Genomic DNA, 27,550 nt, shown 5'->3' with positions numbered 1-27,550 from the left:
AATGCATGGGGGCTGGGGGTGGGAGAGCAGATGCTTTGGGGGTCTGCTCTGGCATGGTCTCGGCAGGGCCCATAGTCACCATCTGTGGGAATGTTCAGGAAAGGGAACAGCTCCTGCAATGAGATGTGTTCTGACTTTTCAGTTCACAAGGCTGGGGTCTGACTGGGACGGCGGTGGCTGACCCCCATCAAGGGCTCAATGTGGCTTTCAGACTGGCTTAGGTCCCTGCATTTGCTCAGTCCGTCCTAGGGCGCCCACCCACGTTATAGGAACAGAAGAATCTATTTATCAGACAAACCCTGGTCATCTTCCACTCCCAGACTCAGGTGGAGAGGGGGTGTGCCTCAGTTTGTGGGCATAGGTACAGGACATGCTGTGAGCTTGGGAAAACATCGTGGATATTCAGAAGGGGACAGAGCAGCCGAGCACAGAACGGTCACGCCAGAAGCTGGTGGGCAGAAGGGAAGGAATAGCGAATCGCCTGGGATGAGTAGGAGAGGGTTTCCTGCCTGCTCCCAAGGTTCAGAGCGTGCTCTGAGTACACGAGGAAAAAGAAGGAACCCTGTCAACGAGGCCATGATGCCGGGGAAACTGAGGCTTGCCTAACACTGATGCGTACCTCAGGGTTCACGTGAGATCCGGGCGGACGGGCATTCAAAGGCTGTAAGCAGACGGGAGATTGCTGAGTCCCTGTGCAAACAGGCTCGGTGTTTACTCAATAGCCGGGTATTTTCAGGGACCAACATTTATGTCTATAACTCGGGTAAGATGCCTGTCCCGGCCTGTGCCATGTCTGGTCCCAAGAGCGCTGGACAGGAGGAATATGCGAATGCAACGTGTATCTCGAACCCCCACTCTATGCCAGGCACTGGTGTGAAGCGTATGCCACTGGAACAAAAGACCTCTGTCCCCGTGGGGCTCACACGAGTCCAAACTGCTCAGGGCTAAGCAAAGTTGTGCATAATAGTGGTTTGCAGGGAAAATACAAAGCTCCACGAGAGCCCGAGGAGGGCACCTGGCTTAACGGGGTCTGGGGACGTTGTTGGGGGAGGCGGCCTTTGGGTGGGTCTTGGTGAATGTGTAGAAATGACACAGAGAGGAAGCATCTGGAGTAAGGAAATCCAAGTAGAAGAAACAACAAGGCCAACGAAAGCATTGTGTTGGGGACCTCAAATATTTGGATACTCTTGGAACCTAATAAGCAGTGTTAACAGGGGAGGAAGCCGAGACTACTACCGTGGATAATGGTTTACTAGGTTTTTGACAGGTGGCTGGCTCTCAACCTCAATATTTACTATTTCTAGGGAAGATGTACTATAATTTCCAGAAGCCCCTAGTTAGCATCTCCCTCTGGGAACACTTGTAAACTGTGGGGTCTCCTGTCCTGAGCCCTTAGACCATCTCGTCACCATGTCATTTTCCTTGCAGCGGACAGAAAGCTGTACACAAGACCTGCCACATGAGGGCGCAGTTGTCCAATGATGGGCTCAAGGTCCCCCAAAGAGAGGTCAGGAAAGACCTTGTCCACATGAGCTCTTCTTCCCGATGACACTGACCATCGGGGGCAAGAAACTGTCCAACATAATTGTATGAAGGCCACAAACGTCTGCTGAGCGAGGTGCTTGGAGAATTGGGGCAGAAAACTGGCTCCCATTCTTGGTTCTTACTTCCCCAACCCCTGAGATGCCTTACCTACGATTCTTGCCACTGTGGTACGAATCAGGCTTCAGTGTAGGCAGGTGTGGAATGCCAGTGGGCCGGTGCTTTCAGAATATTTTCTTTTTTTATGATTACAAGGCCTTGCAGGCTCATACAGAAAGCCTCATGCCCCCTCCACATCAGCTGCATATATAAGGGTTATAAATGTGTATAGATTACATACGAGCAGATGATACATGTACATGATTACATATAATATTAGATATTATATAACACACATGCATATTACACATATAAATGTATACACTGCTATACACATGTATTTATAAACTACATTGTTTTTTCCTATGATGCACATTTTTACAAAGTAGACATCTTACATTATAAACTATTTTGCAATACCATTTGCATTTAGTATATTCCAAACATTCCCCAGATCACCAAATATGGTTCTTACATTATGATTTTCAATAGCTGCATAACCTTCCAAAAAGTAAATGCTGTGTAATTTACAGAAACAACCCATAATTATTGGATATTTGGGTTGTGGGCTTTTTGCAGTTTGTTTCTGTGGAAGTACACATCTCCTTGGTATCATATCCTCAAAGTGGACTTTAGAGATAAAGACACTTCGTTTTCAGGCTTTTGATAACATCATGCAACACTGCCTTCTAGAATCATGACCACGATTTCCTGTCCCATTCACAAGGGCTTCCCAGATATCCTCAGGTGTTTGTCAGATCTTGGTGCACGGAAGGTCCCCGCCCTCACTGAATGCACAGTTGAGTGGGGGCTCCCAGGACTCCCTGATGGACAGTTGAAGGAGAGACTCCGTAACTCAAAGAGAGCCGTGCGTGTCATTTCTCTCCCCATTTCTCGGTGAGTGTAGCGGTCGTACAATCCGGGAGCTCGTACGTGGGGTCACACTGTCCAGGGCTCCCGCCAAGCCGTCACCTGGCCCTGGCTTTATGCTTTGGAGCAGTTTAGGTCACCCCACTAGGGCCACGGATCTCACCCCAAGAGCAGGAGAATGAACTCCCTGTAGGGGATCTTTCCTTGTGCCCCGGAGCCCTCGTGTTGACATTGCTGCCATTGCTGTCGATTTGTGAACGTGCATTGAAGACACGCATTTTTCAGCTTCTTATGTGGGACCTTACAGTCAAACGGAAGATGGGTCCTGGGTTTAGGTTCCTACTCTGACACATTAGCTGTCTGACCTTAGGCATGCCTCTTGCCCTGGGTGCGTCCTTGTTTGCCCGTTGGCCGAATGAAGTTTCCCTTGAACTGGAAACGGGCAAGTCTTGACAATAGAAAACTACTTAGTTGAGCCCCCCTCGATGGCAGTCTTTTCTACACGGTAAGCAGCAGTATCTCCCGAGTCCTTAGCAGAAAGACCTAGGCATCATGTCAAGGGTGCCACATGCATCATCTGATGCATCACAAGAATTGCAAAAGACGGGCGTTAAGATTTCCTCATTTTACAGATGGGGAAACTGAGGCACAGGGAGGTTGTGACTCTGCCTGAGGGTCACACAGCCTGCCAGGGGTTGATTCCGGGATTTGAACTGGGGAGGTCTGACTCCAGAGCCTGAATTTGAACTCACAGAGCTAACCACAGATCCTAGAATTATCTTCCAACATCTCGTAATGGCAGGGCCGGAATGAAATGATGTGTGTAAGAGTGGTCTGGGACCCGAAGACTCTGTGAACATTCAAGGCCATACTTTCAGTTTTCTCTCCCTTCCCGTCTCTCCCCAGGTTCTGTGGGAGTTTCAGTTCTGGCTCTGGTGCTAACCCCGGGTATCTCCCACAACCTCTCTGTGCTTGCGGTTCCTAGTTTGTGAAATGAAGGGACAGCCTGTCTTTTCCCATCAGATGAAAGGAGCTGGAGAAGTTGACAGTTTGGGGAAATGGGTCTTTGTATTGACTCCCCTCTGTGCACCTCTACCTGGTATCTTGGAGGAGTTCCTGGAACGTAAGTGTTTGAATGATTGCAATGCTTTCAGAACGCTCTTACAATCACTGGCTTTTAGCTTGCAAGCGTACTGTCTTTTGACCAGGAAGACAAGCGAGGGTCAGAGGTGGGCAAGCGAGTGGTCCCATGGGTGGGGCTGGTGAGGGCTGGGAAGCAGAGAAGAACCGGACTGAGCAGCACACACTTGGCATTGATGGAGCCCCTGTTCCCGGCTCTGCGGTTCGGCCCCGCTCTGCGAGCCTCACCTGTGAAATTCGGGGACAAACGAGATCAGTGGTTTTAAAGCCACACTCTGTGGACTCTTAGGGTCCTCCAGTGGGGAAAGGTGGGAGTTTGGGGGCTCACCATTGGAGTCAACCACAAGACTACTTTTTAAAAAAAAACTATTTGTTTATGTAACTGAGTTCTGTCTCACTTTTGTTGGAAAAGAGGGTTCCCTGCTTTCAAAAGGCAGGGAAAGAATTTGAAAAAAATTTCTGGTAATTTTAAGAGAGGGATACTCCTGTAACCTAAGTATCATCATCACCTCTCCACTCTTTGAGATCTAGAAGAGAGGGCTTAACACTGCACTGTTGCTGGGAAGCCCAAAGTCCTCCCCAGATCTCACAAGTCTTGGGGAGCTTCTTTTCTCCTGGCCCCCCTGCCTCTGGGTGTTGGCTGCCTCTCCAGAATGCGCCCCCTGTTGGGAAGAAAAACAACAAAAACTGGCTTTCTTCCTGCTTTTTTAGGCAGGGCCATTTGCCTCTTTCTCTCTCCTGCTGTCACACCCTGCCCTGGGTCCACCTTGGCATTTCCCGACCCACCAGCGTGCTGAGTAGAACAAAACCATTTCCTCTTCACAGGGTCTGCCCCCCGCAGAGGTCAGGATTGCGATGGAAGGAAATGTCTTCTGCTGTGGGGATTTCAGAGTATATGCAAGCACATCACCCAAGAGGTCAGCTTGGTGAGGGTGGAGGGCCACTGACCATTGGCTGCAAGGGGGACAAGGAGAAGCTAAGAGAACTAAGTCCCACGGGTCTGAGCCAAATGCTGGGCTCTGGGCTCGTGTCTGGCCGGGGAGAATTGTAGGTGCATTGGTGGGGGTCTTTCTCCTGGGGGTCTGGTACAACCAGGAGGGAAAACAGATGGAGACGAAAAAGACCAGAAGACTCTTTTCTGGTCAGCCCCGACCTTATGTTCTTTGGAGAGGATTGGAACAGACACCGCTGATTCGAGGAGGCGTTAAGCAATGATTGTGGGGTCCTATGGCCTTGCCCACCTTATCGCAGGACTGTTATTAGTGGGAAAACACCTGCCGAGGCCCTTTCGGAGAACTCTGCCCTTACTGGGCCTTTGGCGACATGCCTCACACACGTGACTGCTCTTTCAGAGTCGTCTCTTCTCTCTGACTCCTCACAAGAGTGGGAGAGTCTCCTTTATCCCTGTCTCCCGCACCTGAGCATAACGCTAGGCACACGGCAAATCTTGGTCGAATGAAATGGAAGGACCCCGATGCACAGTCATTTTCCAAGAGGTGACAATCTCGACGTGAGTTCTTTTGTCTCTTTCTCCTAGTTCCACGGTCACCACCGTACTTAGGCACATGTGTCACCTGTCCCCCTGCTGCCTCCTAACTGGGGCTCCTGGCCCCGCCTGGCCTGGTGGTCCCAAGTCCACGCAGCTGCCTGTGGCCCCAGCAAAACTTCCACCAGCTGTCGAGGCTCGCCTCTTTTTATTGCACTTTGCTGTACTGCATTCTTTACAAATTGAAAGTTTGTGGCAACCCTGCATCATTTTCCCAACAGCTTCTGCTCACTCTGTGTCTCTGGCTCACACTTTGGAAATTCTCGCGATATTTCACACTTTCTCGTCATCATTACTAGATTGGTGATGGTGATCAGTGACCAGTAATTATGACTCACCGAAAGCTCAGAGGATGGTTAGCATTTTTTTTTTTAGCAATAAGGTATTTTTAAATTAAGGTATATACATTGTTTTTTAGACATCATGCTATTGCATACCTAATAGATTACACTATAGTGTAAACATAACTTTTATATGCCCTGGGAAACCAAAAAATTCATGAGACTCACTTTATTGCAATATTCGCTTTATGGCAGTGGTCTGGAAGGGGCTCCGCACATCTCCGAGGCGTGCCTGGGCTCTGCCGGGGGTCGATTCTGCCTCAGGAACCTGCAGTGGCTCTCCACTATTTATCAGAAGAAAATCCCCATTTCCCACCTTGGTGCTGCAGGCCCTTCACCACCCCACCCCCATCCAGCTTCATTGCCCCGTGTTCTCTCTGGCCCTTTAGATGTTCCCCGAGTCTCTGTTTCTACAGTGGTCTCACCCTGCCTCCCCCATCTGCAAAGTGCTTTCCTGGGTTCTTTCATCTGCATGGCCAAACCCTACCTGTTTTTCATATTATTATGTCATTTGGGCACCATGAAATCTCTGAATCAGTCAAAAACATTGGTTTTATAAGAAGATTCTTTAAAAAAGGATTCCATGTTGAAATCAGCTTGGGTAACGCCATGGGTCGTCATTCCTTTGCAGGGTTATGGTGACACCGTAAAGGCGAAGGTCCCAAGGAGGGTTACTATCAAGATGGGTCTCTACCCCAGCATTACCTAAGTATATTGACATCAGAACCCTTCCCTCTCTGTGTCCATTAACACACTGCAGACCATCTGGGAAATGCTTCCCCGAGACTTAGCAGTGAAGTTATCCTTAACCTGTTTTTATTGGGGAAGAAAATCCAGGTTCAGGGGTAGTAATTCTCACAAAGCTGAGTGAAAGGAGCATCAATCCCATTTTCCCCCTATATTAGGATGACTTACAATATTTGTCGTCCAGTGAGGACTTTAAAACTTATTCTTGGAACCCCGGAAGTGACTGGCTTCTAAGACCATAACTCTCATTTCTCTGTCCTAATATATGAACTTTGTCCTACTTCTCTTTTCTAAAAATGATCGTGTCCAAGTGGTTCTTCGGCTTTTCTCTTCCTGCCAGATGTTTCACAAGTAAGGAACAAAAGGTTCCAATTACATTTTTCCAAGAGTCTCGTCGAGTCATGAAAAGAAAGAGCAACTACGTTTCTAGTACGTGCCTGCTTTACGTCAAGATCACAGTAACTGTAAAGAGGAGGGAACCATGGCCTGATTTCAAGGGGATATTTACAACTAAATAAAAAACGAGCAGATTTTATGGTGGCCAGAAAGGCATGAGTGCATTTCTGTTCGAACTGTAGCTCTGAGGAGTTTCAAGGGTTATCCAATAAACATTTTCTATAATTATGTAGAAAACAAACATTATATAATTTTTCAAGAATGAAAGTAAAAATTAGGAAAATTAAGGGAAAAAACCTTCTTGCATGTTTGTTTAGCATTTTGTTATTATTACCTGACCTTTAAATCCACCTGTGTTGTAAGTAGTGAGATGGCACCATATGGTACCCTGATGGTACTTTGTTTATCATATTAAGAGTCATGGGGGGGTCAGTGCACTCTGCTCAAGGCTGTACCCCGCAATGGTAACATCAGAGGGCCACACACTGCTTGGGAATATGTCTCACTGAACTAGTCCAGCCAAGGTCACTGACCAGATTCCCAAGCAAGCTCACAAACAACAGGCACCACGGGTGGGGAATCAGTACTCAGAATTGTGACACCACATTACCGAAAATGTCTAGCTTTCTACAGAAAATTATGATCCCTGCCGACAAATAGAAAAATGTGACCCGGGGTGCCTGGGTAATGCGGTAGTTAAGCGTCTGCCTTAGGCTCAGGGCGTGATCCTTGCATTATGGGATCGAGCCCCACATCGGGCTCCTCCACTAGGAGCCTGCTTCTTCCTCTCCCACTCCCCTGCTTGTGTTCCCTCTCTCGCTGGCTGTCTCGCTGTCAAATAAAAAAAAAAAGAAAGAAAGAAAAAGAAAAATGTGACCCATACTCGGGAGAAAAGGCAGGCTTTTAGGGGGCCCAGATGTTGGACTTAGCAGGCAAAGACTCCAAAGCAATGAAGAATATGTTCAAAGAACTCAGGGAAACCATGAAGATGGAATGTAAGGATTATGTGACAGCAATGTCTCATCAAATATAGTGGCCTAAGAGAAAGCGAGACCTGAGATAAAGCCACAGAAATGAGGCAATGTGAAGGCCAGAGGGAAAAAGAAGGAAGACAAATGAATAGGGCCGTCGAGGACTGTGGGACAACGAAGTGCCCCCACACACGTAACGGGGCCCCAGAAGGAGAGGAGAGATAGAAGGAGCAGACAGATATACAAAGAAATAATGACAAATCCCACATTTGATGAAAAAAAAACCCAGTCTACACGTTCAGACAGCTCAATGACTTCCACGTGGGCTGGATGGGAGGCGAGGCCCCCAGGACCATAGTCGAGTGACGACAGACAAAGCCACAGAGCGTCTTGAGAGCAGGGCAGCCCTCACATGACCCTTCACAGACACGCACCGGAACCCCGATGAGATGAATGTTGACTTCTCCCTAGAAACAGTGGTGGTCACGAGACAGGAAGATGACATATTTAAAGCATCGAAAGGAAAAACCGTAACCAAGGATCTTGCGTCCAGTAAACTACCTTACAAAGTGAGGGCAAGATAAGCAGGTGAGTAAACGCTGAGCGAACGTGTGGCTAGGCCTGCCTTACAGAAGCACAGAGGGGGCTGGGCGGCAGCTTAGACCCGGCGGTACGCGGCACCCACCCGAGACAACAAAGACCATCCGCAAAGACAAGTGCGTCTGTAATTACACAATCGTGTGGTTGTATCTTTCTCCTGACCTATTTAAGAGCCATTTCCCAAAGCAACATGTAGATAGTGTCTCACTGGGCCTGTGATGACCAGCGATGTAACTCATTTCCCAACAATGGTGCGAGGAAAGGAGATGAGAGCGAAGCTCCCTCAGTATAAGGTCTTCCCAAATAACGGCTCCCGAGAACGCTGCTAAATTACATGGAGACCAAAGCTGCCTCGCGATATTCGCGATTTTACCGGGAACGTGGAAGCACTTAGAGAAAGCGTGAACCCTGCAGTCAGAAGACCCGGCTGAGTCTTTGCCCTGAGCGACTCTGAGCAACTCTGAGCGCTTTGAACTTGGATGACATGCCAGCTCATTGAGCCTCCATGTCTTGATTTAGCAAATGCAGTTTTAGCGGGTCACTCCGTGACCTTCTGTGTCCCACTTCGCCTTTTGAAGTGTCCTAGAACTGGCGGAGCTGGCAGACTCACGAGGGTGAGAGAACGGCCCATCCGTACCCGGGGCTGCAGCCCCGCAGCTGAGACCCTTCCCAGGCCAGCTGCAAAGGGTCCCCCCATCTGCCACCCGGGGCGTCCTGCCTGATTCTCATTCCCTCACTTCCCCGAGGCAGAAATGAAGCTTTCCTTGTAGTCTTATGGCCCTTCATCAGCGCATCTGTAATTCCACTCGTCCCATTCTTCCTACGGTGATTTGTTTTCATGCATTATCTTCACTTTTTACGTTGGGCTTGCTGGAGGGAGGAACGGATGCATGACCTTCATGTCTGTGCTGTCTTCGTAGACACTAAGCAAGGTCAACTACCAAGTGCATTCCATCAGCATCAAGCTCCAGGTAGTCCGAAAACAGCTGCCTGTTCCTCGTAATCATAAAACACTGCTTTAAAAATGTTGGCTGCAGCATTAAAAAAAAGGGGGGGGGTGTCTGGGTGGCTCAGTTGGTGAAGTGTCTGCCTTCGGCTCAGGTCATGATCCTAAGGTCCCGGGATCAAGCCCGCGTTGGGCTCCCTACTCATCGGAGAGTCTGCTTCTCCCTGTCCTGCTCCCCTTGCTTGTGCTCTCCTCTCTCTCTGTCAAATAAATAAATAAAATATTAAAAAAAAAAACCCAAACCAAAAAACGTTGGCTCCTGCATATTCTAGCTTTATCAAGAGTTTTGCAATCCACAGGCTTGTCTGTCACTTGGAGACCCAGGGTGGGGGGTGGGGGGGTGGGGAATGCTCTAGAACCCGTAGAGATAGGACTGCCTCAGCCGCGTAAACAGGAAAGATGCTCACACGCGATGACTTACTTCTGAGGCACTGACGTGGTCATTCTCCCTTCCCTCTTCCCTCCATGTTACTTCGGTTTCCAAATTTCTGCATGGAGGATGCACTGTTTTAGTTAAGTTGCTTCCATTCAGAAGCGCCTCTTTGCTGTCTCAACAAGTGAGGGATGCTTTACTTGCAGGACCTTTTTCGTCTCGATTCAGAAAAGAAAGAAAAGAAAGAAAGAGAGGGGGGAAGGGAGGAAGGGAGGAAGGAAGGAAGAAAAATGTTTTAAACTTTTAGCACAATGGAGCCTGAGGCTTGCAATTTGTCCACATGCCCCGCATAGGAATTAAATTCAGGGAACTCACGGTGGAAGCTACTGCAGACCCCGAGTGCGCGGCCCCCACCTCCCCCCATCCTTCCAGCGCCCCCTGGCTCCCGTCCTGCCCCTGATTGGCCAGCAGGCCCGGGACCTGGCCAATCGCCCTGAGCCTGTTGTCATGGCGACGAGGCACGCTAACAAGGCAGGTGTCGGAGGGGAGCTGGCTCCCTGGCTGCTGGCGGGGAAGGCAGGATGGCGCAGAACCTGTATGGCCCGCGAGTGCGAATGGGCAACTGGAACGAAGACATCTACCTGGAGGAGGTAAGCAGGTGTGGCCGGCGCGGCCCGCCCACTGCTCAGAGATCCCCGCCCTGCCCCAAGTCCCACGGCCCGGGCCTCCTGTCTCGCCCAGCAGACGCCCGATACCCCTAACATCCCACCTGGCTCTGAACGCCCAGGAAGTTCACCTGCTGTCCCACAAACCCAGGTCTCACACCCTTCTACTCTTTCTACCGGTCCCTTGGTCTCTCAAACTCCGTGCCTCCTCCTGAGACCAGAGCCCCACCAACTTCCTTCCATCCTTACAGACTTAAGGGTTTTAGAGGCTGAGGTCCGTGAGGAGGAGGCAGGCTCTACGTGGAGGCCCTACTCCCCCCCCCCCCGCCCCCGACATACACACACCCTCCTAGGCGTCCCCGTGGTGTCCCTTTCCCTGACATTACACTCAGACAAGGCGAGGGACCAACACGTATCCGTCTAGCTGGGGGGGTGGGGATGGGGGTGGACAACCAGGGGAGACCTCTGCTGGGGACACATGGCCTCCAAATGCTATTTATGATTGTCTCTGGATGGAGTACTCGAGGGTGATGCTTCTTTTTCTTTTTGAGTGTCTTTCTCATTTTTTTCAAACATTCTACAAAGAAGTAAAAATATTAAAATAAAGTGGAAGCAATTTCCACCATTCCCACGATGCTCGCATCCCTTTTTCTCAAATTTTGCTTTTTCAGCTTGATGTGCTTCTGACCTGTAAGCTACCAGGGTCTGTAAATTCAGGACCATTGTTAACCTTTTGGGGTTCCTTCATTTTTTTCTTTCACCAGGAGATCATGAAGGACTTCTTGGAGAAGAGAGATAAGGGACAGCTTCTCATACAGAGAAACAGGATACTCAAAGAGAATCTTTTGAGACCGGTAATTTTAAATTCAAACACTGTTTTCAAAATCCTATCGAATTAAGTGTGAGTGTATGTTAAGCAAGCAAACGTTCCATAAATGAATTATCATTTGAAAAATACTGGGTTTTTTTTTCCCGTTTAGATCTGAAAACCACAATGTTTAAAATTTCCTAAGATTTTAGAAACATAGGAGAAATCTGCTCTTAATTATGTTTACCCGCATTTTCCAAAATAAGAAATGAGCGGATCAATACAAGAGTCTGCAAAACACCCTGTAGTTCGTGCTGCAGACATTTCCAGTGAGTCTGAATGAGTTAATCATGGCTCAGCTCGTGTGGGTTTTCACCACCTTTCTTACTTCATTCGGGATTTGGGAGGGACTTTGGCAAAGTGGGAGGGCGGTTGGCAGCACGAAAAGGAAGAGGATGAAGGACTTGAGGGAGTGCAAGTTATCACAAGTCATCTGAATGATATGACCCCTCTTGAAATGGGTCCTCGACAGTGAAGGAAAGAAGGTGCGTCAGGCAGTGGTCTCGACACTGGCTGATGAGGACACGCATGGTCTGTTTGAGAAATTGTTTAAATTGTAGATGCAGCTTTCCGTGACTGAGGACGGATACGTTCACTGTGGCGACAAAGTGATGCTTGTGAATCCCAGCTACCCTGAGACGGAAGCTGATTGGTGTTTGGGCGGGGACCTGAGCCTGTGCGTGACTCCGGATGAGATCACAGCCCACCTGAGTGACGAGTTACAGGTCCCCTGTGGCCTGAGCGCGGCTCAAACCAGGATCCCAGTTGGCAGAAACACTTTTATCGTTTTGAGGTAGAAATACTTTAATTTTCCGCTCATTTTTATCATAAATATGTTTTCCCTTAGAGCTTCGGGAAGCCCTAGGCCTGGAGCAGTGCTGCCTGGAAGTGAAAGTGACAGGACACTCTCTGTCTTCCACTCCCATCTTGCTGTCTGTCCCCAGCCACTCCCATCTTGCTGTCTGTCCCCAGCCACTCCCATCTTGCTGTCTGTCTCCCCTGGGGATTGCTGTCGGCGGCCTTTACACGCCCTTCACCTTAAGCGTCAGGATAACTGCTAATTTGTGTTCAGTTATAAATGCTTCAATCCTAAGTATTGGATCTAGGAAACTAAAATCATATTCTGCCTAGAAGCTGGGTTTTCCTGATAACATCTCTGGATGCTCTGAGCTCATTTGAGTGTTTTTTTTGCTCTTAATGTTGCTATTTTTGTAACAATGATAGCTCGGCGCAAGGTGGCACTACATGGGATTTGTTAGTTTATAATTAATAGTTTGCTAAAAATGTACTTGAGATCTTGAAATAGGCAACTAAGTCCTTAGGGAACAGATACATAATAACAACGAAAAAGTATTGCTTTTACTTTGTTAATTAAATAATGATAGCAATGTTTCAATGACAAGTATATAGCCAGTCCTTTAAGTCTTTAATTCAGGGTTCCTTTGAATACTGATAATTTATGTCAAGGCAACTAAAACTTGACCACAGCTTCCGTGTCCTGAAGACTCAGGAGGCAAGGCTGTATTAAGTGCATACACCTGATTAGGTGTGGCTCTTTATAAAGCTGTCCGCGCACCTGACCAGAATCCCTCAGCGTAGGATAGCGGATGTGCTCACAGAGACGGGATGCTCTGCCCGCTGGCTATGGGGGGAACAGGGACAGGGTGCCAGCTGGATTTGGAGACCCAAAGAAATGACCATTTTGAAAATGTTCAGTTACTTAATCAGTTAATATGTGTGAATACACATTATCAAGAAAATTGATTATAAACAAAACTGCATATGCAAAAAACTAGAATGTAGAACGATTCTGATGGAGAGAGTTGACATGATGCTTGTTCTTCCCTGACAGTGCAGACAGAAATGCCATGGGCCAAGTCCTTAGATACGGACAGAACTTCTGCCTCGCGATAACGGGAGGATTTGAAGGCAGAATGGTGAGTCCTCACGGTGCGTGGTGGTGTGGGCCAGGGGTCTTCGTCTCCATGTGGGCTCGTGGCCACCTGCGGAAGTGGACAGAGGACTCGGCAGGTGTGTGCACCACCTCTGGCTTCTCGAGCGTCAGCCCGCGGCTCTTGGGCCACTTCTCTCCTCACTTTTCAAATGACGAAAATACACCCTTAGATGCCAAGGAGTAAGAGAGTGAAAACTCTTTTTGCAATGCAGCTGACAAAAAGCAAAACTTTATGCCACCTCCACCTGTAAGTTAATGAGTGGATTAATTAATCATCTGACAGCTGTCAATGTCACCAATGCTAGCAAGGTATGTTATCTGAAGCTTTCTTTTCTTTTTCTTTCTTTCTTTCTTTCTTTCTTTCTTTCTTTCTTTCTTTCTTCCTTTCTTTCTTTCTTTCTTTCTTTTTTTACTTTATTTCTTTTTTAAACTTGATCTTTTTCTTCCCCTTGGGGATTAGGAGGATAACAGAATCAGATAAATCTGGGTCTATCTCTAGCTGAGATGTCTATCTATGCGTTGGGACCTCAGATAAATCATTTAACTTATTTTGAGTCTTTCTCATCTATAAAAAGGGGATTATTATACCTTACTACATGTCACACACACACACACACACACACACACACACACACACACACATTCTCTCTCTCTCTCACTTAATCATCCAAATAAGTCTTTGAGCTAGGGACTATTTTACCCCAATTTTACAATGGGAAACTGAGGCACGAGTTCAGGTGATTTTGGGGCAAGTCGCTCCGCTGTCGAGTGGCAGGATGGGTACCACTTACCATCTCTCACTGAATCAAAGCTTCCATGCCTGTATGAGGCAGCATTATTACCTTTTGTGCCACCAGGAGAAATCAGCGTTGCCAGTTAAGCCCCTACACACCATAGATGGTAAGCCGCAGCCTGATTTTAAATGTAGAAATTAGAGAAAATACCATATTGGTGAGAGAGGGGGAGTAAATCACCGTTGTGTGATCCAGAGATTAACACTACTCACATTTTGGCTTATTTCCTTTTACACTCTGTTCTCTCAGAACAGATTCAAAACACAGGGCAAGTTACAAGCACTACAACATGTGGAAACACCAGTTCTGGTCTCTCTCTCTCTCTCTTCCGCCCCCCCCCAACACTGTCCTTAACGCTCCCATCTTTGTCTCCTACAAATGCTCTGTCCTTTGCCTGCGCACTGATCTGTGTTTGTGGGTCTGACCCTCGATAGATTACAACATTTTGTCACTTTGTTGATAATGTTTCCTTCCATTTGCTACTTAGCTTTTATTATTATTATTTTTTAATTTTATTTTTTTTTGGCTGCTGGGCTTTTATTATTTATTTATTTTTTTTTTTTAAAGATTTTATTTATTTATGTGACAGAGATAGAGACAGTCAGAGAGAGAGGGAACACAAGCAGGGGGAGTGGGAGAGGAAGAGGCAGGCTTATAGTGGAGGAGCCTGATGTGGGGCTCGATCCCATAACGCCGAGATCACGCCTGAGCCGAAGGCAGACGCTTAACCGCTGTGCCACCCAGGCGCCCCGGCTGCTGGGCTTTTAAATCACGGTTGTTCTAATATATTTTTGAGTAAAACGTATCCGTGTTTTCCTTCGTAGTTCCTTCCCTTGCTCAGAGCCCTATAAGGTCTGCTCCAGAGATGCCGTAACAAGAAATTGTATTGACTTCTCGATGTCTGAAGTTTAACTTCTGCTCCGTTTGTTCTTTACCTGCGTGAGATTTATTTCGATACAAGGTTCTAGGCAGACCGGCGATTTCCCCCAAATGACTAATTAGCTGCACCTTTGTCATCTCTTGAGTAATTACTCCTTTCCTCACTGACACGGGATGCCCCCCTTGGCATCACTGCCCATACTGCTTGCTGTCTCTGAACTTCCTGTTTTAACCCCTTCCACTCAAGTTGTGTATTTTTTTTCTAGAATTATACTTTATGATGTGATAATATATTTTGACAGCTTATTGGGCTAGTTCTCTCTCATTGCACTTCTTTGAATTGTATTAGGAATTAACCTCTCAGTTAAATGTAATTATTGCTGCAAGTCTCTTTTCCCTGTAGGAAAAAAAAAATCACATGGCATTTTGATTGACGCTGGAAAATTACGTAAATTCACGTATTCAGTGCTTCACAACACTTACTCTTCTGAGATGTTTGCCATTTATTCATTTATTCTTTCTTATCTCTCAGTAAAGTTTTGTGGTTTTCTTCCCGTGGATTTGACTCTGATCTCGTTCAAGTTGCCCCCCCCCCCATATCTTCTATCGTAGACGCTCCTTGTAGGGAGACCCTTAGTTAGTTGCAACAAAGATAGAAGAAGTGTTCAGACTCGCCTCTGATGAAATCCCTCGTTCTTATTATTTCTAATCATTTTCCAGTTGGTTCTCTTATGACTTCGGGGTAGACGGTGCTTTCATTCTCAAGGGACGACGATTCCATCCATTCTCAAATTCTCTTATTTCCGTTCCTGTCTTTGAATTAGCAAGTGCTTCTGAAGCATTCATTAAAAAATACCGGCCTTCCAGATTTGTTCCTGATTCATGACTATTTTTCTTTACATTAACAAAGCAGAGTTTGTGGTTTGAGTGGACACTCTTTGCCATTTGAAGTCCTGGTTTTCCAGTAGCCCCGGATCTCACTGACATCGCCCCGATCACCGAGAGCCCATGGCTCTCCCTTCATAGTGCTTTTGGGCCTGTCTTTTCATCCCCAATGCCTGGACCTCAGTCCAGGCGTCCATGGCTTGACCCCTCTAGTTGGTCCCGACCTCAGACAGAGTAGACGCACGCTGCCAGATTGATGCCCTGGGGGCTCAGGTTTGCTTAGCGCTGCTGCTCACGGTGGCATTTAAGGCCTTCTGTGGTATGTCTAGCCCTCCCTGTCCACGTGCTGCCAGCCCCTCAGGCTCCCGGCGCCACATTGCCTCCTCCCCAGAGCCTGTCCTGCACTCCCTGCCTGCCTGCAGCTCTCCCCACCCCTGCTGGCCAGCCGTACCTTACAGGAGTTTACGGCTGCTTCCAGTCCCATCCTCTGTCACTCTCCTGCTTGTCAGGAAAGGCCTTGAAGAGAGGAACTCATCTCTGCCTTCCCCAGGGCGAGCGCCTGGTGGCACAGCTTTGCACGTGAAAACCTACCCAACAGGCAGGGACAGCCTCCAGCTTCAGGGTGAAGCTCACTTAGGAAAGAGCTCACAAGCGACTAACGTTTCCGACCTTTCTGCAGGATGGGGTGCTTCTTGGCCCAGTTACAGGAGGCCAAAATAAGTCGCAGGTGTGGACATCAGCTCCAGAGGGGTGCGGGCCCCCTCGGGGGCACACAGCAAATGTCGGCTGTGAGGACACTTCACTTCACATGACAGTTTCAGGCAACACTATTGCTAAGAAGGGAAACAGTGCTGCAGGCCTGAGCCTTGAAAAGGAGGAGGGGGAGCCGGGACAGGATGAGGAGGAGGGTGTGGGTTTGGTGTACAAAGGAAGGCAAAGCGGTGGAGGTGATGTGGGGGGCGGGAGCAGTCGGCTCGGCATTCTGAGATGACTTTTCTAAGGTGGAGGGAACCTGAGTGTTCTCGTGCAGTCGGCAAGAAGGGGATTTTCCGGAACGACTTGTGTGCACTTGACACCCGGCCGGCGGGTCGTTTGCTTCCCCAGTTGTGCGACGTAGCTCACCCGCGTGCTGTCCTGTTCAGTTGTATTTATCAAGTGACCACAGGACCCTGCTGAAGTCGTCCAAGAAGTCTTGGCTCCAGGAGGTGTACCTGACCGATGAGGCCTCCTACCTGAACTGCTGGCAGGTTGCGTTCCTGGACCCCCAGCTCCGCCTGGAGTATGAGGGCCTCCCCGTGCCGGTGAGCGCAGCCCCGGGGAGCCCTTCTGTGGGTGTGATTTACTCCAGTCTGTAGGGCGGGGCTTCTCATTCCCGTTCTCACTGCTGGGCACTTTCCCAGGAGCTTGGGCTCTGCAGGACTGGAGCCCCAGGCATGGTCCTCACAGGAGGGCGGGTTGGGTGGGCCAGAGGTTTTGCTTTTGCTCCAGACGTATCTGGCCGATGCAGAGCGAGCGGTTGTTGGAAGTCACGGGGAGAGCGTGGAATTGCAGCGGGCAAGGATTGGAAGGGTGGGCCAGCCGAGGTGGTCACCCAGAAAGGGCCCCCAGTTCCAGGCCCCCTGGCACCCACCGGCACAGTGCACTTCTCTGCCGAGCTCTGCAGGTGGACACGGGTTCAGCAGGGTCTCTCCTCTGGTGTGGCCGATAGACCCACGGTCCACACTGCAGCATGCCTGACACGTCTGCTCTCTTTCGCTGGTCTTTGCCAGGCTTTGCCCTCCTGGAACCTGCTTCCCATTTCCATGAATTCAACCATCACTGTCACAGTTTCTTGGGTGAAATGGGGTGATGCTAGTATCTGCCTGATGAGGTTTGGTCGGTGCGTTCACTGTGCTCGCTAGACCAGTGCCTGGCTCCCAGCGGCTCCCAAGCGTTCCTGGTCGTCATGGTCATGGCCGGGCTTGTGGGAAAGCACTGGGCTGGCCAGCAGCTCTGTCCCCTCTGCTAGCTCAGGCCTCATGTGCGCACGGCTGCCGTCTGTGCACTGGGAGCCTCATACCTGTCCTCGCCACCTTGCCCTGACAGTCCCTTCCAGCCAGAGCCGCTGGGAGCCCCTGGGGTTGGACACGTGAGCTTCCCTGCTTGCTGCTGGGGTCAGGAGGTGCACAAAGGGGCACGTCTCAGGAAGCGGGTGGCACAGAGGACACGTCCTAGAGTTTGGGCTTTGGTTGGGGGACTTAGGGAGCTTCCTAGGAAGTGGGGCTCTGCTCTTGATGCCGTCAGGAAGCGGGGGTAATCGTGCGACTGGCATCTCAGCCCACCTTAGCGGTGGGAGGGTGGCCTGAGCCAGGCTCCCCCTGGCCTTAGTCAGGAAGGGGCAGATGTCAGGTGATCTGCGGCTTGGACAAGGCGTGTTCTGTGTTCGGGTGAGATCACCGAACGGTCTTGTTTGCGCTCTGACCCTTCGTGGTTGTAGGTGGGCTGGTCGGATGTGGGCATCCTCTGAGCTGAGTAGGTCCCAGCGGAGAGTGAGGGCCTTGCTGGGAGAGCCGGGCTGGTCCCCAGGCAGGGGCCGCCTTGTTCTTCTTCGCACAGAGTGTAGCTTCCAGGAGCCAGGAGTTTGAAATAATATGTATTTTTTTCCTGATTATAAACATAATATTTGCTCACTGAAGGAAAAATCAGAAAAGCACAAGTAATATGAAAATAACCAGTAATTCCACCTTCCTGAGAAAGCCGCTGGCGTCTATCATCTCTGCCTTTTTCCATGCATGTCTTTTTATTTTATTTTATTTTAATTCTTTTTAACAAAATAAGACATCAGCAATATCCTTATCTTCTCCACTTAAAAACACCACTGATTATATCTCATGTTCTGAAAGCTCTTCTCCAGCATGGCTCTGAGTGATTCTAGGCTGTTCCATCCTGTGGGCACCTGCAATGGTGCATGTAATCGATCCGTTATGGTTTGGCTTCTAGGCTATTCCATATCTCTATTTTTTAAAGCTACATTTAAATGAATATATAGTGTATTTCCAAATTTTTGCCCATAGGGATTGGAGGTCTTAGCTCATAATGTAAATAACACACTCTCTTCATCTTTAAAGGCAAATGCAAAAGTTCTCATCAATCATTGCCACACGAATCGGGGACTGGCAGCCCACCGACACCTGTTCTTAAGGTATGTGTTGCTCGGTTCGGCAAAATGCAGCGGATAGGGAAGGGGCTGTGAATATAAGCAAAGAAGCTCGATTTACTTATTTATATTTATTTATTTATTTTGGTTTGGGGGAGGGGCAATGGGAGGGGGAGAATCTCAAACAGACTTCACACCCAACGTGGAGCCCTACATGGGGCTTGATCTTATAACCCTGAGACCATGACCTGAGCCAAAATCAAGAGTCGGACACTCAACTGACTGAGCCACCCAGGCGCCCCAAGATGCCCGATTCAAAGAGTGTGGCCACATATACAAGAAGTCCTTTGGTGATGAGGTGTTGTCACAAAGGACTCGAAGGTGTGACGAATCCTACCCGAGCCCCTTGTGTCCCACAAGTCCTTCCCCGACAAGAGGATTTTAGCTATAAGGGACCCAGTGTCCCTCCTCATTGGCCAAGCAGGGTCAAACGTCCGGCAAACATGTATCGTAGAGCCCCCCCTCCCCGAGCCCGAGTCTGCTGGGGCCAGGGCTTGGAGGGCGGGGTGGACAGAGTGACCTACCCAGAGCCGCTACTCCATTTCCAACCCGTGTCCGCCCTTTCTTGCCCCAGTACGTATTTTGGAAAGGAAGCGGAGGTAGCCGCTCACACGGATCTGGATTCACACAGAGTCGAAAAGCCAAGGAACCATTGGATGTTGGTGACTGGGAACCCCCGGAAAGACTCGTCCACCATGCTGGACGTGCCCAAGCCTCAGGCGGAGGACACCCGAGCCCTGGAGCAGGACACCCGAGCCCCGGAACAGGGCGTGGACCCCGGGGCGCAGTGACCTCAGTTGTGCGCCCTCAAAAACACCTAGTTTTGCCAGGTCGTGCCCCAAGCTGTTTTTAAGCAAAGCATAGAAGTCCCTGAACACTATGTTAAAGCCAAGGCTATATGAAGATTAGTGAACTCGTGGTGGGGGTCTGGGACACAGGAAAAAGTGGCTCCGGAAATCGCTCCTAAGTGGTACTTGAAGGTGACAGATGATATCCCTTTGTTGGCTATAAATTCCTAAAGAACTTTAGATCCTATTTGACAGTGGCTTCTACAAGGACCCTGTGTGGGGGGGATAAAGCCGTCAGAACCACACAGGATTTTGTCACCCCCCCCCACACGGTGTATTAACAAGTCAACCATGTGTAGCTGTGAGCTGTGGCCTGACCTTGGCACTAAATGTCTTCCCCCTTGTATGTTTGTTTCTACCTCTGACTTAGCGGGGGTCAGGACCTCTACCTGACTGTCACACTATTGAGTAATGATTTTCCAAGTGCACGATCTCTTTAACCTTTGAAACGGGCACACTAGCCGCGGCACCTATGTGATCAGAAGATTCCCGACAAAATAAATATGTATCCTTCCACGTATTTGCTCGTCTGTTATTCTCCGTGGAGCCGCCGTGACGGGTAAGGTAAGGTGTTATCATGGGATGACGAGGCCCCCAGCCCTGCAGGTAAAGATCAACCGTACGGCCGTCTCACAGGCAAATACACCAAGAGGCAGACAGTAAGTCACAGGTGGTGTCGATGTGTATTAAAAAGCTGCTGCTTCAAGCCAATGCGGGTCGACCCTCTTTAAGGAGGCAGGGGGTGACTCCTGTCCCTGGCCGTGCATTGCATTTACCTGGAGAATGTTAGCAGTTGCCGATGCCTGGGCCCCAGCCCAGAAATTCGGGCTTGGTCTGATTTCATGCAGCCAAGGTGGAGACCCGCTGCGAGAGGAGGCGGAGGAAGAAGCAGCAGTTCCTTGGGGGTGGTCAGGGAAGCTTTCCTCAGTGAGTCTCAGCCGGGCTGCACTTCTATCCCCTGAACAACGTGAAACACGCCCAAGGCCCACCTGCACGCCACACCATTAAGTCAGAATTTCTGGGGTGGGGATTTAAAAATGCAGCTGCCCGAGCACCTCCAGAGATGTTCACCTGAGTGCCTTGGAGCGGAGCTCACAATATGTTTAAACACTCGCCATTGTATTTTCATGTGCAGTCTGGGCTGAGCGCACTGACAGGTGAGCAGGGTTCGGTTCGCCTGTGTGTCTCCTAGTGCAAAAGCAGGACTGGGAGTAGGTCGGCAGGGGCTCCGTGTGGGGAAAGGCGTTCTTCAACAGTTCAAGCTATCTGCACGCATCTGGACCAGTTCTGGGGGTTTTTCCTCCGACCGTCACAGGTGCCCCCGGGAAGCTTCCAGACAACGTCAGGGCTCACGTTGCTGCCTTGAGCCACGTGTCAGTGGCATCCTGAGAACCACCATCGGGTTTTAGTACGCGAACTGCTGACCAAGTTTGCAAGACCGCGGTTACTGTCAATAATGGCTGAAGGTGACGGCAAAGCACAGTCGTTTAAATCTAGAGACGTTAAACTCTGAAAAAGGCATCCCTGTGCCTCTTAGCGGGGTGACAGGCAGCCAGCAGCCGGGAGACTGGCACTACTGAATTCGGACCCACCGTTACCTCGTGCCGTCACATCGGACAGCTGCCTTGGGTCTGTCGAGCACATTATCAAACGATCAATTTCCTCACTGACCCTCACTGTTCTTCGGGGTTAGACCGGGTGCTGCTCATTGCCGTATCCCCGTTTCCTGAGAAGCACCTGTTGCGTGACTAAAGGAATGGGCAGGTGAATGAGGCCATACCATGCACAGGGGTAGCAGTGGGCTTGTACAATTAAGTCGCCTGCTCATGACCACAGAGCTTCTGCCGGAGGGTGGCACTGGAGCAGGTCAGGCCCTTTAGACCCTCCTCTATGCCAGAGTGGAGGACCTGGCACTCTCAGGTGTCTGCTCCAGAGAATTCTTCGTTGCGGGAGGCTGTCTTGTGCATGGCATTTACCTGGAGATGTTTGATGGCACCCCTGGCTTCTACCCACCGGATGATGGTGGCACCCCTCCTCTCGTGACAGCTAGAAATGTCTCCAGACGTGGCTAAACGTCCACTGGGGGCACATCTGCCCTTTGGTCCCCACCACCCTCTATCTTCTGGATATTTATTTCCCACTTACAGAGCATGCTATAAAGGGGTCTTTTTTCTATTTATATATATATTTTTTCTATAGGGGCACACTGTGCTTTTAAGGTAACTGCAGGTGTATGAATAATCTGCTTTTAGCATCTGATCTGGCTTCCGATGGAAACCTAGGATTTTGTGCAGAGTGGCGCCCAGGACAAGCCTGTTCTGGACGTGGTTACAGTGCCCGGAAGGCACGCAGCATCTCAGTAGTGGCCTCCAGTGCGGGGACCCACAAGACAGCCCAGAGAGATGTGAAAGGAAAAGCTTAGAACTTCTATGTGTGTCATTCTTCTATCCTTCAAAATGCATTAATGTGTGTTTTCTACTGTTCAAAATGTTAGTTTATAAATATACATAATAGTTTAATGGACATGTGTAAAATTTATAAACGCAAGTAGGTAAGTGTGCGTGTGTCTAGCTAGTGCTCACAACCTACCGTGAAGGGTTTACAATGACAATCGTGGGGGGCTTGTGCTGAGTGTCGCCTGCTTGGCTTTTATAGAGAAAATGCCCCAGAGTCAGTGATGTTGCATAGCTTTGCCCCAGTCGAGGACTGCAGGCTCCCCCCGCCCCAGGGCTCACCCGCTCGCCTGAACGAGGTCTGTGGATCGCACCCCGAGTGTCCGTTCTCTTGCTGGGGTGGCGGACAGGGTGAGGACCGAGACCAACAGCCTGCAGTGAGGGAGGGGAGCGGGAGACCGCCAGCGTGCTCATGGGCAGAGCGCTGCAGGCCGCGGAGGACGTGGGGGAGCAGGGAGATTACTCACGCCCAGGGACCAGATGACACTGGAGCAGGAGTACGGAGAAGAGCCTTCCAGCACATGGGGTGGGGGGCATTCCACGTCCCTGAAGTGTGGCCTTTGGAGCCATGCCCAGAAGCGGGGCCTTCGCAAGAGGCCGGTTCCTGCGGGCTGGCTACACCGCTGACGCTCGACAGACACCCGGCGAGGACGTACTGGCAGGCAGAGCACCGTAATAGCCCCGCACTGCTGGGAGACTGGCTGCTAACCCAAGCCCCAGAGGCGCCCCCGGAGGCACCCCTGCCCTGCACTACAGTCCAGCCGCCGAAGAGTGAGCGTCTGGCCCTGCAAGCGGCCGTCAGGACTCTGTGGCTGGAGTTTGTTTGGTTTGGTTGGTGCCCAGTGACATTCAGGAAAAACTGGGCAGGTTGTCCAATGTTTTGAATATCACTGTTGGCTGTGTGCATCGAATTATTGAGTTCGAATTTTATCTCAAAGGCGACAGTCAGCCTTTGAAAGAGCTTGAGGAGGAAAGTGGCAGGATTTTGCTTTAGAGAGATTATTATGGAAGCAGCAGGGACGTAGGGGGGGTCCTGGGGGGAGAGGTGAGGCTCTGAACTAAGGCAGGGGCAGGAGGCATGGATGAGAGAGATGTCCAGGGTGGAGGTCGGGGAAGAGAGAGAGAGAGAGAGAGAGAGAACGCTACGACTCTGTGCCCTGGTGAATTAAGGCCAAGAGAGGACGAGAAGGACGACCCCAGGTCTGGAGAGGGTGCCCATCCCTGAGAGTCAGAACACAGGTGGGTGAGTGGCTGTGCTGGGAAACTGAGACAGTGCCTGGGGATGTCTGACCCGGTGTAGACGCGGCTTTCCAGGGACGGAGCTGCTTCCCAGCGACAACGCGGCCATCTGCTGGATGGTTGGCCCCACCAAACCCGCGCTAAGTGCTTGGCAGCAAATACAACTTCAGGACTGATGGTGTCTGTACCTTCTGGGCAGGGCGAGCCTGGAGCAGCCCGACAGCCCGGGGGCTGGGACCGGCCGCTTCCTGGCTGCCAGAGGTCACCTTGCTGAGAGGGTACCATCTGGGACCGGGGCAGTCAGGGCCGCACTGGCAGCGCCCAGTTACGGGGAACAGCTGCTCTGTGTGGGTGTGCCCCCCCCCCCCAGCGCCCCTTCCCCCGCCTTCACGTGTGAGTTTAGCGATGTGTGCGTCTGAGCCATGAAGAGGTCTTGTCTCTGTCACTGTGCTTGGTCCCAAACCAGGGCTGGACTCACTTCGTTCCCGTTCACAGCCGACCTTTGTGCGTCTAGTCAAACCCAACAGAGTTTGCTGACTGTTTCACACCAGGTGCTGAGCTGGGCCCGGGGGATCCGAGGAGGAGGAAATGCGTTCCTACCTTCAGGTCCTCAACTGGGGACGTGGTGCTTTACGAGATGAAGAGTGGCTTCTCCTGCTGGTAAGAAGCAGCAACAGGGGTCTCCACAAAACCCCAGCATAAGCAAAGCTACCGACTTGGGGAAAAGCAGGATGTGCTTGGCGAGCTGATGGCAGCTGAGTTGGGCCGGAACGTGGCGTGAGAGAGGGGCAGAGGGGCTTGGGCACGGGAAGGGGAGGCCAGAGTGTGGGCTGCTGGCGAGGAGTCACTGCGCCGTGGTCTCGAGCGGGAGCGGGGGATGGGACCAGAAAGGAGGGTTCCCTGGACGGGAGAGGTACAGGGGGAGTAAAGGGTCATTTCTGAGTCGGCAATCACAGTCGGCGAGAGTCTGCGAGGGCCTGAACCTGGGGACAGCAGAGCACTCCGGCGGTTCTAGCGGACGATTTCGTTTTTTCCTCCTATCTCCCTTCACCAAAGGCAAAGCTGGGAGAAACATTGTTTTCTCCATTCGTAACTTCACGCAACTGTTCTTGCTGTCACCTGGAGCTTTTAAAAAGGGAAATCGCTGTTTTATTTGTAAGAATAACCATTTAGAATCATTAATAGATTTGCTAATAACGCAATATAAATTCTGTTGTCATGGAAACGTGGCATAAGGAGAGCCAGGCTGCATTCCTGGGAGGAGACTATGCTGTAGGGAAGACAGGTGGTTATTATGTGAAGAATCTTCTAGAGCAAGAGAGTATCCACTAAGCACCCCAGAATATGTTCAGATGAAGACTGGGGGGGGGGGGCGTGTTCTCTGCCCCAGACTGGAAGGCAGCCGGGGACCACAGCCAGCTGGGCCTTCACTGTCCTCTTACAGGTGGGGCGACCTACCTGGAGCAGAGAAGGGCCATGGCCCATGAGCGGGGAGGATGAGGCAGGTAGCTCGAGGCCCGACTGGGTGCCAGGGAACAAGGAGGACAGGTCTGGGCTGGTGAGTCTCACAATGGGCCCGAGGGAAGCCAGCTGGGACGAGAGTCCAGGGAGCTGCTGGTTTTTGGGAAAGAACCCTGCTTCCCCTCCTGCAGCTTTGGTCTTGCAGTTTTCTGGAGCGGCCACAAGGGGTCAATGTGAAAAAACGCAAACAAGTCAATGCCCAGCAATTGCTCAACCGTTGAGCTAAATTTCAAAACACTAGGGAGTTTCCAGTTTTAAAAATGCACATTTTAAGAGAGGGGAAAAAAACCATAAAAGTGCTGTGGTCAGAGTATCAGTTCAATTCCTTCCCAACAGCACATGGGGCATATGCCTTCCGAGGGGTTCTGCCAGGGGCACAGCCCCTCTGGGACTCCCGGCAGACATCCCCACCCAAGTCTGGAGTTCTCCCCAGGACACGGGACTCTGAACCCAGGCCCAGGGACGTTGGCCTCCGAAACCTCCCTAAGTGACGGCAGCGTGATGTCCGAGCAGATCCGAGGCCTCGAGGCTCCTTTCCAGCCCCGCTGAGCTCTGGTGCTGGCTTCGGTGCCAAGGCCCGGCTTCCTCTGCTGGGTTATTGACTTCCTCTTAGCGATGTTTAGAAGGTCAAACACAATGAGATAAGGCAGGTGAGAAGCAGGAGGGGATCATGCTTCTGGACCTGGCTCCGGGGCCGACAGCTCCATGGGGACCCTGGTCGCCAACCAGCTGTGGGACCCTGGAAGTCACCACACCTCTTCAAGCCTCCATCGGCTCATGGGGTAAAGACGGGGCCCCCACATCACCTGTCTGGAGGTCTTGCTGTGCACATGGAGTGAGACCACGCGTGCCAGGCACTCAGGCTCCCGTGCAGCGTCCAGCCTTCTGTCCCCTTCTGTCCATAACAACAGGGCTGAGCACTGCAGCTCGGGCGTCCGGTGTGCGTCTCTGCTGCCTTGAGGGCCGCCCGGCCTCGCTGCACACTGGCTCAGTAGCATCTGTGTCCTCCGCGTGACTGCAACCTCTTTGAGCACAGAGGGAGGGCCCCGAGGCTCAGCTGTGGCCCGGCCTCACTCGCCCGCGGAGGAGAGCGGAGAGGCGGACTGACCGCCCAGCACCGCGCACCACGCAGCCTTTCCGGGCCGCCGCTCCTGCGCCTCTGAATCACTTCTCCGTCCGCCAGGCTCGACTGTGCGCTCCCCGAGGGCAGGAGAACGCACCCCGAGTGGGTCCCCAGTCTGGGCATCTCAGCAGTGGCACGGCTGCCGGGCGTGGAGCCCTCACGCGGGCCAGATGCGGGTGTAAGCGCGCTTTCACGGACCAACCGGAAGAATTCCCGCACGCGGCCTGTGACGGGGGCACCATCCTTACCCGAATCGGACAGGCGAGGGCAGGCAAGGAAGCGGAGACGCAAGGTCCGGTCAACGTCCAACGACGCAGCAGGGGAGTGTGGATCCTGAGCCAGAGCCCTAACCACCAAGCAGCAGCGCCTCTCAGGCCGGGCACCCTCAGGGCATTTCCACTGGCTGGACCAGAGCCGGTAGGATTGGAAATCCGTCCACACGACAGTGCCTATGGGGAGAGACCACGGGTGTGCATTCCAGCTCTACACTCAGACCTGCTTTAAATGTGTGCACGTGCACGTGTGTGTGTGTGTGCATATGTGTGCGTGTGCGTGTTTGTGTATGTGTGGAGGTGGCAGGAGTACGGAGCCTGCCGGGCACGACTGAATGAGTGGGAGGCAGGGTGCAAGGAGAGCCTCTCAGCTCAGGAGCTGTCTAGATCCGGGCAGCGGGGAGCAGTGGCAGGAGCCGTGGAGAAGGGCTGGCAGCTGCCAGGAGCCCATGGTGGGGCCACAGGCAGCTCTCTTCTAGAAAAGGCTCAGCTCTCTGAGCACCTGCAGACTGCGTTGGCGCACCCGGGAGCTCCCCCACCCTGCCGCGTCCTGCGAGCCCAGGTGGACGGTGGGTGCGGTTGTCTTGGGTACCAGCTCTGTTGATCTGTAGGGGCTTTCTGGAGCCCTGTGCCAAGCGAGATCGGGACTGTGCCCAGTCCGGTGGGGAGAGCTTCAAGATGCCCCTGTGCATCCGTGAGAGGGCCAGGGGCTGTATTTTAGTTAGGTGGGTCCCCAGCCTACCCTTTCTGAAGGACCCCAGTTCTTGCAGCTTCTGCAGGCTCCGTACCAGTGTTGGGGTCCTGGCCTCTGCCAGGGAGCGGACTGCCACAGGCTGACCCACCCAGGGTCCACCCCAGACACCGGCACCGCGTGCTCTGTGCTCTAACTTGGCCAGTCATAGAGGAACGCTACCTCCCCCCCAGAGCCAGTGGGCATGGTGTCTCCTCTGGCTGTCCCCAGCTGCTGGCCAAGAGCCTCCTCCCTTCCGCCCTCCCTGCAATGTCTCTGTGCTGTGTTATTGTTGGCTGACGTGAGCAAGGTTGAACATCTGCCAAACATCTGCTCATGTCTCCTGAATGTGCTCCCAAACGGACGGGCAGGAAGCAGCACCACCCTTGAACTGAAGTGCCAGGGCCTGCGAGCAGCCCCCCAGGACACTGCCTGGCTCGCTGGGGGCTGGTGGGATCCCCCGAACCGAGAGCTCCCCCTTCCAGGGGGAAG

At 51.3% G+C, this 27,550-nt stretch overlaps 1 protein-coding gene across 1 annotated transcript; it reads left to right on the top strand.

The window, feature by feature from the left end:
- The first annotated feature begins 10,153 nt into the window (after positions 1-10,153).
- Positions 10,154-20,240, top strand: CFAP161 (cilia and flagella associated protein 161). Its single transcript, XM_026510582.4, has 7 exons — positions 10,154-10,281; positions 11,061-11,150; positions 11,725-11,957; positions 13,017-13,101; positions 16,819-16,977; positions 18,784-18,857; positions 19,447-20,240. Exons 1-7 carry the CDS (start codon positions 10,213-10,215, stop codon positions 19,661-19,663), a joined length of 927 nt encoding a protein of 308 aa, XP_026366367.2. The 5' UTR covers positions 10,154-10,212; the 3' UTR covers positions 19,664-20,240.
- Positions 20,241-27,550: the final 7,310 nt, after the last annotated feature.

This window comes from Ursus arctos, unplaced genomic scaffold, assembly GCF_023065955.2.
Source record: "Ursus arctos isolate Adak ecotype North America unplaced genomic scaffold, UrsArc2.0 scaffold_28, whole genome shotgun sequence".
Lineage (NCBI taxonomy): Eukaryota > Metazoa > Chordata > Mammalia > Carnivora > Ursidae > Ursus > Ursus arctos.
The sequence above is the reverse complement of the archived record's forward strand: the minus strand, read 5'-3'. Positions and strand labels throughout refer to the sequence as shown.

Coding starts and splice junctions, on each gene's coding strand:
- CFAP161 (XM_026510582.4), top strand. CDS start 10,213: ATGGCGCAGAACCTGTATGGCCCGCGAGTGCGAATGGGCAACTGGAAC. Junction 11,958..13,016: donor AACACTTTTATCGTTTTGAG/GTAGAAATACTT, acceptor CTTCCCTGACAG/TGCAGACAGAAATGCCATGG. Junction 16,978..18,783: donor ATGAGGGCCTCCCCGTGCCG/GTGAGCGCAGCC, acceptor TCATCTTTAAAG/GCAAATGCAAAAGTTCTCAT.